This window comes from Gymnoscopelus microlampas (assembly GCF_963454915.1).
Source record: "Gymnoscopelus microlampas genome assembly, chromosome: 2".
Classification (NCBI taxonomy): domain Eukaryota; kingdom Metazoa; phylum Chordata; class Actinopteri; order Myctophiformes; family Myctophidae; genus Gymnoscopelus; species Gymnoscopelus microlampas.
In genome coordinates this window covers 39,831,416-39,846,040 of record NC_139939.1, presented here as the reverse complement: position 1 = coordinate 39,846,040, position 14,625 = coordinate 39,831,416, and the positions used below count along the sequence as shown (strand labels likewise).

The following is a 14,625-nucleotide window of genomic DNA, read 5'->3' as shown; positions in this document are numbered from 1 at the left end:
ATTCTTTATATTCTTTTTGTATTTTTGAACGTTTTCTGTTGTTTCATTTGTCTGCACTTTCACAGATTGCCTCCCTGTTTTGTTTTCCTTTGTTATGTTTTTCTTTTTCTCTCTCTCTCTCTGTAGCACTCCCAGAAAAGCAGATTTATTCCATGAATATCAAGTCTCTACTGGAAGATTCAATAAAATTGTTTCATTACACACAGCCTCTCTTTGTCTTAAAAACAAACAAAAGAATAAACTGATGTTAGCATGTGTTCACAACACGCACACGTGTAGGAATATATTTTGTGTGAGCATCCACTGCACAAGCAGGCTTTCGTGAGTGTGTGTGCGCGTGCATGCGTGCATGCATGCGTGTGTGTGCGTGTGTGTGTGTGTGCGTGTAGCTATATCAAGCTCCTATTTATGATACAAATCTGTTCACCTGCAATGTTGGTCTTTCAGCATTCAGCAGAGGTTTTCAGGCTGTGGCTTTGTCTGCCATTATGTTTAGTTATTGAAAAGAGAAGTGGTACATCCACAATGACAAGATGAACCTTGATACTTCTTAGACCTTAAAATAATGGCATCTATCAAACTGTTAAAGCCATAATAGAAACATGAAACCAATATAAACAAATCAATATTCCTATTATATCCCAGACTACTGCAATAGATGTTAATATTTTTAGAAAATAAAAATGTCCCCTACCCATATGGGATAGAAGCATAAAAATGCCTCCACCCCATATTCAGATTTTACCCATAAATTCAGTGCTGATCTGTATATTATACAAATATTATAGAAATCAGCACTGATGTGTGTAACTCCAAACATCCTTGACTGTACTTGAAGTTGGGAAGGAAAAAATGATATTTGCTGCCACCTACTGGGCTGAGTAGGCAACACCACTGTCCTAGCATGTGTTTTTTTCCCACCCAGTGATTGATTATGTCGCTTCTTTTTCGCAAACCAGCGAAACAGTATTTGTATATATATATATATATATATATATATATATATATATATATATATATATATATATATATATATATATATATTGAAAAATCTTATAAAATTAACTAGCCCTGAAACATGACTGTCATTCATGTGAACCATGGCTAAAAATTAACATAATATGTTGTCATTAAAAAAAGGTGAGGAGCTGTATCATGTTGGTATCACGACGGCAAGGGGGCGAACCCTACGTCACAGGAAGTAGGCTTCCTGTGACGTAGGGTTCGCCCCTTGCCATGTCCGCTTATTATAAGCGACTACATTTTCTTTTACTTTTCCTGTAAAGTTGCTTGTAAATATATATTGGTAATTGCGGGTTGTGTTTTTTGGGGCTTCTTTCTAATGTGTAGTTGCTTATTTGAGCTTGCTGTCTAACCTCGTATCACCAGTCTTTCCACCTCTGTCTAATGTCAAGGACCCTCAAATTCAGATACATTTGTTCACCGCCCATCTAATTTTTTTTTGCCAGTTATACGATTTGTGTAGAATAGATGTTCCAAAATATTCCCCTTTTTCCCCAAGATTTTTACGTTGTGAGCTTGTAGATCGGATATGTTAATAGCCGATGTTTAAGTCGCTCTTGCTTCTTTTTTCACAAACCAAGTTGCTTGTTTCTCTCGCAGAATCTGGCAACACTAGAAGTAGGAAGTGAAGCAAACCAGAGTGGGAGACAACTTTGTGTTAAGAGGTCAACGTGAATCACATCATAACAGATAGATGTTATTATTGGAATGTGTTCATTAAGATGTAGTTTAGATTCACACGATATCTGAAGATAGACACAACGCTACAAGTGGATTTGACGCAGTTATAGGTAAAGTGTCAGTGCTCCTCTTTTAGCCAGTGAATGTTGGTACTATTGTGTGTAACTTATGGAAGCAGTCTGTAACGTTACTTAACACCTGTAACGTTACTCATGTAAACACTAAACACCTGAGGCCACTTGCACCACTTCACACTAAGTACTTAGCCTAGTTATAGCTAAACACATTCAATCCGGGGACACATCTCTTGTCATTTTAGATTTCTTTGGCTATTCAAAAATAGCAGATATACAAGCTCATAGCGCGGCACCGAGTGCCGCGCTATGAGCTTGTAGATCTGCTATTTTTTGAAAAATCGTGAAAATGTGTGCAAATCTTTGAACATATATGTATTTTTAAAAATCTATATATTTAAAGATTTGCAAAATTTTCACATAAAAAAAAAATTAGCAGATCTACGCGTGTATATCTGCTATTTTTGAATAGCCAAAGAAATCTAAAAATGACAGAGATGCTTTCCCGGCTAAATGGTTTAAATGGCTTTTTTATAAGCCATTTATTTAAGCTATAACTAGGCTAAGTTTGAACGTGAGGTGGTGCAACTGGACCCTGTAACGTTACTTATATTAACACTTGTAACGTCACTTATGTAAACACCCGTAACGTCACTTATGTAAACACTTGGTATGCATTTAGCACTTAACTAGCCATGGTTCACATGACGCTTGTATACAAGTCATGTTTCAGGGCTAGCACTTAACCAACATTTTCAAATATACAGCAGTGCCACTACGAGTCTCCAGATGAAACATATCAACATTAGTTGCCTTATGTATTCATGTAAACAAGTCACTGCCTTCCTGAACGTTACACCACACTGGGGTTTAACGCCAGTGGTGGAACGTAACCAAGTACATTTACTTGAGTACTGTACTTATAAGTACAATTTTGATATCTTTTTATTTCAAATTTTCAATACTTTTACTTATTATACTCCACTACACCTCAGAGGCAAATATTGTACTTTTAACTCCAATACAATTATTTGAAAATGTTACTTACTTGACATTCTGCATGATGAGTACATTTACTTTTGGTACTTTAAGTATATTTTGATGCCAATACTTTTGTACTTTTACTAAAGTAAATTCTGAATACCAAACTCTTACTTGTAACAGAGTATTGATACTTTTACTCAAGTAAAAAAAAAAGGAGTACTTCTTCCACCACTGTTTAACGTCATAATTCTCCTCCTGTAGACGACCCCTGTGTTATAAATGGGGCCGACTGGATTTGCTCTCCTCCGCCACGTGTCTTATCAATATAAGCACCTGTCATCATCATTCCCTTCGACCACCAAGACCCAATGCCTCCTCCTCACCTGTTGTCACCGCTGCATCCCTCCTCCTGGGCACATCTGGCAGCACAGGAGGTCTGTAGGTAGGCCTGTCACAATTAATACATACTCGTGTAATCGCAATTATTTGAGATAATCGCAATTATTTTTGCATAATCGTCATAGTGGTTTCCATGCTGAAAGATGTTCACACATTTTCAAATATTGAAAAAAGCAGAAATAGCAGATCTACAAGCTTACAACGTGTCACTTTGTGACGCGTTGTAAGCTTGTAGATCTGCTATTTCTGCTTTTTGTTTTGACATATTACGTATTATTACATATTAAATGATTAAACATTTAAATATGCTTTGTATTATTGTATTAAGTTATTTGTCATATCTGCTCTGTGCCACTTTTTTTATTACGAAGCCTAAAAGGCAAACAGAAATAAAAAAATGATTCGTATGTTCCAATGTTCAATGCCAAACACACAATTAAATCGTTAAGGAATCGCAATTATTTGAGTGACGATTAATCGTCTTACTTAAATTTGTAATGGTGACGGCCCTATCTGTAGGTGGCGGTGTGGATGCAGCTCTGAGCCAACATATACAAGATCTGAGCGCGCCTGAAACCAGGCTGCTGAATAAACTGTATGAAGGACTGATCAGCGGTCAGCGGGCCTCTCTGGCCGAGTCCATCACCCTGGTGGAGACCCAGCACCCCAGGAAGAAGGAGCTGTCCCAGGTGCTGCTGCAGAGGGTGCTGTCCTACAGGAAGGAACAGGAACAGAGGAACCAAGGGAAGCCGCTGGCCTTCAGAGTAGGTCTGTAGGTTTTTGCTGTGTTTTTTTTGTTTTGTTTTGTCTCTTGTTAAAGGAGTAGTTCACCCAAAACATTACTTATTTTCTATCAACTACACACCCCATAAAGCCTTGAATTCATGGACGATTCTTTTAGTTTTTGTCGCATTCCTGAGCTACTAATTTGATGACAGTGGTCAAAAGGAGACTCGGTAGGAGACTCTTTGAGTAGGAATGTGACAAAAACAAAATAAAACTCCATGAATTCAAGGCTTCATGGGGTGTGTAATTGATTGAAAATAAGTAATTTCTTTGGTAAACTACTCCTTTAACATGTGTTTTTATACTTTGCTCACTCGGCTGTGCATTCCATTGTGTTTGAGCTGTGTGCTGATTGTTTGTTCCAGGTCTGTCCGGTCCACCGGGAGCAGGGAAGTCTTCTTTCATCGAGGTGGTGGGCAAGATGTTGACGGCACGAGGACACAAAGTGTCAGTGCTGGCAGTAGACCCCTCCTCCTGCCACACAGGAGGTAGTTTTCACACCGTCACCATCATGATGTTAATGTTGTCATTGGCAACTGTATGTGTTCATGGGATCAATATTATCTTTATGGAGAAGGATTGTATTTTTAATTGATTGCTAAAAGCAGGAATCAAGGGCAGATGTAGCAAGGAACAGAAAACAAACAATGAAGAAAATAAAGGATATTGGAAATACACATCAGAAACAAATATATAAGCTATATAATGGGATATTGACCATGTGCTGCTCCTTATTAGCCTGGCATGGCCAGACTAATATCACTGCATAGTCTATTTTTTTGCAGTGGCAGATTCATCTGGTTTCCACACTAGCACTTTATAGACCAAAGCAGTTCGGAAATTAAATGGGAAATGAACATCAGAAACAAATACTTAAGATATAATGGGATATTGACCATGTGCTGCACCTTATTAGCCTGGCATAGCCAGACTAATATCACTGCGTACTGGTGCGTAGGCTATTTTTTATTTTTTTTGCACTGGCAGATTCGTCTGTTTTCCAGACTAGCACCTTATAGACCAAAGCAGTTGATAGTGACACTCACATGAAGCCAAGATGGGCTCCAGCTGCAGAGGGCAGCTTTGGGTGAGGAAGGGATGTCACTAGAAGTGATGGATGAAGGAGAGCGAGTCAAAGGTGGATTTCAAATATGAAGACAGTGAGTTGCAAGACCAATACGTACGAAGCTGATGATACCTGTCACAGTGGAGGTTGATATGATACGGCAGATACGAGCAAGTTTGCACTTAGACCAGCACACCCTATGGACAAACTTGCACTGCAAAATGCATTGATGGGCAATCAGGCATATTACCAGCCTGTCTAGAGGTAGAGACATGCCTTACATGTGTCTAACTATCTCCTCCCCTAGATCCTGTGACACAGATTATGCAGAGGCTTGGAGTGAGGACAGGTTGTGGCAGCATACGTTACAGATGGTGCCTTTTAATGAAGGGATTTCCTTCTTTTTTTTTCTAATGGGGAATGGCGCAGTAGTGGGGAGTGGGAAATAAACCTTTAATCTTTTACGTACAAATTCTAAGATTTGTAAATATCCGAAGAACTGAGTCCTAGGTAGATTCTGTGCACTTAATGTATGGAATGACACTGCAATTAAAATAATGAAATAAATTATGGAATGCCGTTTTGCTTGCTTGATTGATAGATTGATTGATTGATAGATATTTATATACACATCACTCTTCTCCATCCAGGCTCTCTGATGGGTGATAAAACTCGTATGACAGAGCTGTCCAGGGACATGGATGCTTTTATCAGACCATCCCCGGCCTCTGGAACTCTAGGCGGCGTCACCAGAACCACCAACGAGGCCATCGTCCTCTGTGAGGGCGGCGGCTATGACATAGTTCTTGTAGAGACTGTAGGTAAGACTACCTGGTACCTCCCAGTGGTTGCTTGAATTGCACAAAACACATGCTCACAACAGGCTAACTATTCAGAGAATATGTAACAAACATTAAATGAACACTTAAAGGGGCACTTTGACCCATTTTCAACCATATCATCTTATAATTGGTCTATGGAATCTTACCAATGACACCATCGATGGGGATTCCAAGCTAATAGAAACTGCAGCCTTTCTCTTAGTTAGCATGCTGAAATAGAAGCCATTGTTCTGCAGTAATTAATTATATAATTAAAAAAAAAAGTTTGAAATCTTGTTTAAAATGACCAAACCTGCCTACCGATGATGTCACTGGTAGGCAGGTTTCCGAACTGTCCACAGCCGTCCTCTGAGACACGGGACTGAAATGGTGCCACCTTAAAGGGATAGTTCACCCCCAAAATGACTTTTTTTCCTATCTAATACAAACCCATAGACTTTAATTCATGGAGATTTTTTTGTTTTTGTTGCATTCCTAAACCAATAATTTGATGACCGGCAGCGGCTCCGGTATGAGACTCAAAGTGTTAACTTTGAGTCTCCTAACGGAGACATTAGCATCTTTCCGCCGGTCATCAAATTATTGGCTTAGGAATGCCACAAAAACAAAAAAATCTCCACGAATTCAAGGCTTCATGGGGTGTGTAATTGATAGAAAAATAAGTAATTTTTTGGGTGAACTATCCCTGATGGGATATATCATGAGTATTACTGAGGAGAGGACCAATTATAGAAAGATAAGGTTGAAAATGGGTGATGTGGTCCTTTAAATAATTAATTTATTATAAACCTTCATAATATAAAGTGTGGGAAATTATCAAGACAGTGGGCATATGGTAACAACAAATAAAACAAATGTCAGCAAGATGAAATGCTGTGATTAAGAATAATGACCACGCTGTCAACAGCACAGTATTAGCCTGTCCTAACCGCCGGTGAATCTGAAGCCATGGGGTTGTGTTTTCCAGGTGTGGGTCAGTCAGAGTTTGCGGTGGCTGACATGGTGGACATGTTTGTTCTGCTTATCCCACCAGCAGGGGGCGACGAACTCCAGGTCAGTGAAAAACAGTGACACGCCAGCCAGATTCCATTGACTTATGTGTTAGACATTTAGCTGATGCTCTCATCTAGAGTGGTTCTCATATTTTAAAGGACCCCCATAAACAGACCTGTAATAAGAGTCCATTTGGAACCCCCTCAAGGAACCCAGATTGTCCCACTTTGAGAACCATTGATCTACGGCAGGGGTCTTCAACGTTTTTCAGCCCTAGGAGGCTAGAACCCTCTAGCAGATGAAGCAGGGACCCCCACTACACTGTATAAAATTGTATTTTCATAGATTTCATACACCAACACCAAACCTCTTTGCCGAAAATAGCCAATCTACGAGCTTGTAGATCGGCTATTTTTGGCTTAAGTTCTCTTCAGAATATGGGTAATGGGGTTCAAGTGGTTAATGCGGCCCCCCTGTAGTAACTCTGAGGACCCCCTAGGGGTCCCGGACCCCCTGTTGAAGACCCCTGATCTAGAGCAACTGACAGTGATTAGGCATGTCCGCTGTGTTACTCTAGAACCCCATGACAGAACACATAGCAGTTGCGGTGATATGAACTCTTCTCTTTTCAGTACAAGACAGTTTCACTAACCCCAGAGAGACATTTTGGAGCAACAAAATTAACTGTTTCACACTTAAAACAGAATGGAGTTGCTCTGCCAATTTCAAAGGGCAACATGCATGAAAAGGAGCATGCACTTTGCACATCAAAATGCACAGATCTTTCTATTTATAACTGAGGGTGGTTCAGCTATGGTTTCAGCTGTCATATTAAATGTATATTCCTTTAATGTATGTGTGACTTCTAGCTGTATCTAGGCAACTATACTGTATACATCTATACATGAGTTCTGTAACACATTTTGCAGGTTAAGTGGGGGTCACTCAGTCTAGTGGTTTTGCGCACATAATTTAGCTTCAACACGTACAAACTGGAATTAATTACTATATACAAGATACTTATCATGTTCCTTTGGGCTTCTGTATTTATGTTACAGATATTTTTAAAGCATCAAACAGACTTAGTGACAGTTAATCCACATGGGAACAGCGTGGCTCCGATGTGGATCTCAAATTTCATGTGGCCATCCTGTGACATCTGTCATCTATGACATCAGTTGTCTATGACTCACAATGGACTCAAGATCAGAGCCCCATTGACTTCCTTTATAAAATTATCAACTTAGATATTTTATAAATGGTATGTCTGTGGCCTTTCGGCAGTGTGCATACAAAGTTTGCCACTGATCAATCCAATGTTTTTGCGAGATTAGCTTCGGAGACACACACACACACACACACACACACACACACACACACACCCTCTCATAGACGCGAGACGGCTTGAAGTTGTCCCACACAGCCTGATCTGATGCAGAAAGATCCACAAGGTGTCCTACAGCCTGACATGATGAAGATCCTTCTGTCAAATAGTTCTAATAGTTGACATTCAGCAAACGCATCAAAACGGTGATGGCTGGCTATGATGAGGGTCGAGTTGTCTTTGATCAATTATGGTCAGAACTGAAGTGACCGGTGACCCTATCCAGAAAGTGAGGGAGGTGTCTGTAAATTTGAACCCTGTCAACTTTAGCAAAAAAGTCCTACAGGAGTACACCTCGTAAAAACCTCACTAAACTTTGAACAAGCCATTTTCATTAATGTTTGGAATCTAGGCTTCTACTGTTGCTGAACTCCTGGCAAAAACTAAAAGTACTAGAGCGCTATTGGTCAAAAGTGAAAGTAACGTTGGTACTCTGAACTCTCAATGACCCCAATCAACAACCTGTCGGCTCCTCACACAGAAAAGCAGCCTCAGGCACAGACAGCGCTGCCTGCAGTGGGTAGAACAGAGCTTTTTTGACTCACGGTAATTAACACCTTGCGGATGATACAAATAATATATATTGTGAAAAGTCCGGGGATAGTTGTGCCGTGGTCCACATGCGGATTGCAGTCCACCTATTGAGTATCGATTTGTGTTCCGCCCGCCCAGAGCATGGGAACCATGATGGGAACAAATTTACAAGCATGCCATTGGCTGTCAATCGGCCCAATCGTCAAAAGATCGCGGGAAACCGCCCAGAGACGTCAATCTCAGGGCTTCAGAATGTAGGACTGGTTTCCCAGTAAAACAAAAACATCAGCATCATGGCGTTTTGTCATCTCTGTAAACAGACATATTGCAGTAAACTGTAGCTCTAAGCAATCTAATAAACTCATTGACTCAACAGAAAAACATTAGAGAAACTATTCCAGTTGTTTCTCTATTCACAGTGCCCTCAATCAGCTTAGGACTCTAGACATGAGATTTGTGTGCAGTAACATGAACTGACCGAGCCCTCTGGTTCTTCAGGGTATCAAGCGGGGCATCATAGAGATGGCCGACCTGGTGGTGGTGACCAAGTCCGATGGAGACCTGTTGGTGCCAGCACGCCGGATCCAGGCCGAGTACACCAGCGCTCTCAAACTGCTCAGGAAAAAATCCACGACCTGGAAACCAAAGGTGTGTGGGTGTGTGTGTGTGTCATCATTTTACAGTCCGCGATTGCTGTGACTTTTGGATCCCATCTCCTGAAAAGTGTAGAGTTTAGATCCCATAGCCTGAGGAGGTGGTCGGCTGCAGTATCCAGTAGCTACAGATTTCAGTTCATACATCAAATATCGTCCGCGAAGGATCCACTTACGTGTCCAAGAATCTCTTCTCTCCTCTGGGAGCCTCCTCTCTCCTCGGCTCGTCGACAAGCAAATTACGAATTCTGAGATTGTTCCTGAATATCGCCGTCCCTATCTTCCGTAACGTAATCAATATGCCCACTTGCTTGTTGTGAATTCTGCAGACAGTGACCTGCTGTATATGCAAATGGGCTCAGTAGGGGTGCAATAGGTATTCGAACTGTAATTGTTTAATAGCAAAAATAGCAGATCTAAAACCTCACCATGCATCGCATCGTGATTCGTGACTCATTGTGAGCTTGTCGATCTGCTATGTTCGCTATCTTTATCCAACACTTGTACGACAAAGTATAAAACAGGGCTCAAGTAGTCAGACTAATCAATTTAGTCATTATAAAAAATCTATTTGTTTTTTTTTCGTGTCAATTCATTGATATATAAAAAAATCTAACACATTCTAAATCCCCATGGTTCTCGACTATTTGATTCATTGAAAAGGGAATTCATGGAATAATTGCTAAGAAAATAATTGATAGTTACAGCCCTACGCAGGTTTTACTTGGGAGCTGGCAGTGTCAAGTCTGTTCTATGTCTGGTCTATTTGATTTGTACATTTGCATTTTCACATACAAGCCCCTCTGGCTAATGTCTAGATAAGTTCATGGTTACAGCACATGTGTGAAAGCAGCTAGATTGAGAGATAGAAAGAGAGAGTGTATAATAGACAGGGAAAGGGAGTCTTTATGTTTAAAATGTGTGGGCGAGAGAGTGCATTTTCATGTGAGGAGCATATGTGTGTGTGAAACCTTGAGGCACAGGGTGGAGGGTTGGAGGTTATACTAGACGGTAAAAATAAGATTCAAATTGATTGAGAAGATTGAAAGCGTTGTCAGTTGACATCTCAACTGAGTACTTGCTGGGCTGTACTGAAATGAGTCTGTCCTTAAAAGAAAAAGCATACTGTATATGCACGTACACACACACACACACACACACACACACACACACACACACACACACTGTTAACCGACCCCAACAAGACAACCCATGGAGAGGTCAGCTGATCCGGGGGGGGGGGGGGGGGGGAGTTGATGATGTCATAGCCTCACAGAATCAGTACTGCAGTGTCTCCTCACGCCTGCCTCCCTCCCTCCCCGCTCACTTGCTCGCCTCGCTGGCCTTGTCCCTTTGTCTCCCCGGTCCAATGCAGCATCTGCCCACCTGGCAGGCGGCCAAACAGCGACCACCCTCCCCTCCCCCAGTCCCCTAGCTCCAACCCATCCAACCCCTCACCACCACCGCTGCTCTGAATGCTGCTGCTGTGTCATGCATTTTCCTGATTAGAAGCCCACACACTCTGAATAAAAGCCTGATTTCTCTCTCTTTCTCTCTCTCTCTCGCTGTCACATGCTCTGTCTTGCACTCTTGTTCCCATCTTGTTTCTGTTTCTTCTCTCTCTTCTTTCTCTCTCTCCATCCCTACTCTTAACTGGTTGCCCTGCCTCGCTCTATTGGTTAGGCCTAACACAATTTCTAGATAAGCCCCCATCTCTCTTTCTTCTCTTCTCTGTCTCTTTTCTTATCGCCTATTTTCTCTCTTACTCTACATTTTTTTAATCTTCACTTTGTTGCTTATGTCTAATGCTGTTTTATATGAGCTCCATTTCTCTGTCTTTTCTCTCTTGTTAATCTACCGTCCTCTTTCGATTTCATCCATCCTTAATTTGATCACAATGTTTTTGGAATCTTAGGTAAAGTTAATTTTGTTGGAATTATATCTTTATGAATCCAAGTCGCTTGTCTCTTTCAAGTCATTTATAGGCTAAAACAATGAGTGTTTGATCAAGATGTTATAGAGTCAAAGAGAAACCCCTGAGGCTGTGTGATAGGTGGCTGTTAGAACTTGATTTTCTTCAGCATAATGTTAAACACACACACACAAAAAAGAATACAGTAGCTGTTCTAGAATAAGGCCAAGTGTCAGCAGAATTATTTTGGGGTGGCCTTGTTGTGTAATTAATTTGTTTAAAACCACAATTCTATCAAGCCAAAATGATTACATTTCAATATACCGCTACTGAAGACGGCAGTACGCTGCGAGATCTAGCTGTGCCTCTAGCTCCACGTCTCAGTGTAATGGATTAAGCCGAGTGATTTAATTGTCCTGAGGGCAGTCCCATTTATTCAAACTGAGACTTGAAATCTTAAATAAGGATTTATTTCATGTTGCCATCAAACCCAAGAGGGCACTCTTCACTGTTATTCTGGGATATGGGACTGTAGCAACGTTACAAAGCACAGCCGACTGCGTCATCAAAGTACCTCTAAATCGTGAATAGCTTTTATATAATATAAAAATCACACCCTGTGTGAAGGTAGCGGCGCCTTTGATACATTTTGTCATCGATATGTGTTTATAATGTGTTTATAGCCATGTGTCACGTGAAGCTTGACCAATCACTTTGTTGACGTGTCTGACCAATCAGAACGTTGACGCAAAAGCCAGGTATAGAGCAGGACCGCTCTATACTATGTATAGAGACCGCTCTATACTATGTATAGAGCGGCGCCAGCGCCGCTAAAAATAATATATAACCAATGCATAGTTATCGATGAAAACATTTATTTCAGACTACTGTAGTATACATACTGTACTTACAAATCAAGTAATAATGCTGATATTAACTAGCTTCCTAGGTACAATATTTGACTTAACAACTAGATTAGCAAAGAACAGCTACTGTAGTAGCTAACGTTGAACTGTGATTGGCGTAGCAGGGTCAGCTGATTGCTAATATCACTGAGCTGTGATTGGCCTAGCCGCATCAGCTCCGCTGTGTGGTTCACGGTATGCATGTGGCAGCATGCGTTTGCAGTGACAAAGGTAGATGGTCAACTTTTGTGGAGACATACAGACCAACCCTGTTCTAGACGGCTGGCCTCTTAAGTGCCACAAAAAAACAGAGGGCAAGCACAACCTCCACGTAAACGTACCCCCCCCCTCTAAATTCAAGTGGTTAAAGTGGCAGAAATTTCCCAAGTTCGACTCTCCTTGCAGCCATCTGTCCAATCGAATTGTCCGTCATCATGAAGCCTTATCATTTTACTCAATTCAAGCCACCATGCATTATAACTTCAGGGGTATATCTAAAATGTCATTCCATAATACCCAGGCTTGGCATAAGATTTACCCAATACATCTTTTCATGGGCATGTGCCTATTAAATCACATATACTATATCCCCACCCACCCCCCACCCCCACCAGGTGGTGCGAGTGTCCTCTCTGACTGGTGAGGGCATCCCTGAGCTCTGGGCCAAGATGGAGTCATTTCGGGACAAAATGCTGGACAGTGGGGACCTGCAGCGCCGCCGCAGGGCCCAGCACAAAGTCTGGATGTGGAGTCTGATCCAGGAGAGCGTCCTGCAACACTTCCAGAACCACCCAGCCGTTAGAGGAGAGCTGCCCCACTTGGAGGACAGGGTCACCAGGGGAGCCATCTCCCCAGGACTGGCCGCTGACTTGCTGCTCAAAGCCTTCTCATCTTCATCATCATCATAGTTTGGACTGTCGCCAAGGGAGACTCCTCCCGAGGGCTGACCGATGACCTATCGGCATCATCATCTTCATCATAGTTGGCACGGGGACCACTGCACTTCTGAAGAGTGAGGGGCCTACTGGTGCCTGGTGTTGGATCAGTGCCTCTTACTGTATTGCCAAGTTCGTCTGAAGGGCGAATTCAACAGTTTTGGCCCATCATTAGTGTGTTAATGAAATTAAGATACAGAACTTTGTCGGACCCAGTGGATATGAACAGACCTGAAAGCAGTACTGTAGCTAGTTTGAAGCCGTACGAAGCTTCAGCCTTTTATTCTAAATCCATACTTTAAATCCCGTTGGTACAAAGACTCTGAATTAAACTTGTTTACTCCAAATATAAGGAAAGGACATACATCATTGCCCAGTATTCAGTTCTCACATACTGCAGAGTAACTTTCAATATTAGACAATCTGGACTGCAGACGAAGATGTAATTTCATATGAATAGGAATCTATCAATTCACAACACAAATGTTAAATATTAAACATTTTATATATATTTTATGTATAATATTTTATATAAATATATTATAGACTATCAGCCAGGTATTTGTCTTTGCCCAAGTATATGCAACCCGGTGGCCGTATCTTAGTGGTTAGAGAGGCCATCTGGTAATCAGTTTGTCCCCTGGTTTGCCCCCCTGTATGCCCACTATACTGTACATGTTGAGGTGTGCCTGACCATAACAACTCCCCCCGAGTGCTGTTCACAACCATCTGAGCAGCCATCAGCTGGCTGAAGCTGAAACTGAACATCCCCTGTGGAATTAATAAAGGTCTACCTTTATTGGTAGACCAAGGTTGGATAATATGAGGGCAATGACAAATGCCAAGTGATAACTCGTCACATACCCATAGCCTTATTTATTCACAAAGACAACTAGAAAATATAATTTGATCAACACTTGTAAGTTAATAGATATCTGGCAACGAGGAAGTCCCCCAGCAAGCAAAATGGTCCCGCTGGTATTCCCAGACAGTGTGGGGGGAGAGTTGGCTCGAACACTGAAGGTGTGTTGCTGCCATGCTTCACATGACCAGATAAACTCCAGTGTCTCCTCAGCCATGAATTAAACCAAACCTACCCCAGCAACCGTGTTTGGCGGCCAAATTCTGCCCATGTTTTACTTGGCAAATTCCTTAGTAGCCTGGGCCGTTGCGGTGCCAGTGCAGATTGCAGTTGCACTTTAGCTTTGCTGTTTTGTCAGCTGCCGTTTAACCCCTAGGAAAGATATGGCTTTAGCTTTTGCTGGTCAGCTGTAGCCTAACACTCAGCGATGATGGCAGTTGACCAAATAGCACAAGCTTAGTGCCCTCTGTCCTTAACTCCCCTCACCCAGGGCAAATAATGGCTGGTCTTGTGATAATAATATTATATATGATACAAATATTTCAGCTTAATTGTTCCATGACAGGCATTTTAAAATATGTTGTAAGTATAA

The 14,625-nt window shown here is 41.5% G+C and overlaps 1 protein-coding gene across 1 annotated transcript in view; it reads left to right on the top strand.

Annotated features, from left to right (window-relative positions):
* Positions 1-1,665: 1,665 nt before the first annotated feature.
* The window catches only part of mmaa (metabolism of cobalamin associated A), a 13,585-nt gene continuing 625 nt past the window's right edge, over positions 1,666-14,625 (top strand). Inside the window, exons 1-8 of the mRNA XM_084083050.1 lie at positions 1,666-1,814; positions 3,024-3,204; positions 3,681-3,929; positions 4,313-4,435; positions 5,664-5,834; positions 6,823-6,908; positions 9,265-9,414; positions 12,851-14,625. The exon at positions 12,851-14,625 is cut by the window's right edge and continues 625 nt beyond it. Coding sequence (XP_083939176.1) covers positions 3,042-3,204; positions 3,681-3,929; positions 4,313-4,435; positions 5,664-5,834; positions 6,823-6,908; positions 9,265-9,414; positions 12,851-13,144 — 1,236 coding nt within the window. The 5' untranslated portion in view covers positions 1,666-1,814; positions 3,024-3,041 and the 3' untranslated portion in view covers positions 13,145-14,625. The remainder of the gene's footprint in view (positions 1,815-3,023; positions 3,205-3,680; positions 3,930-4,312; positions 4,436-5,663; positions 5,835-6,822; positions 6,909-9,264; positions 9,415-12,850) is intronic.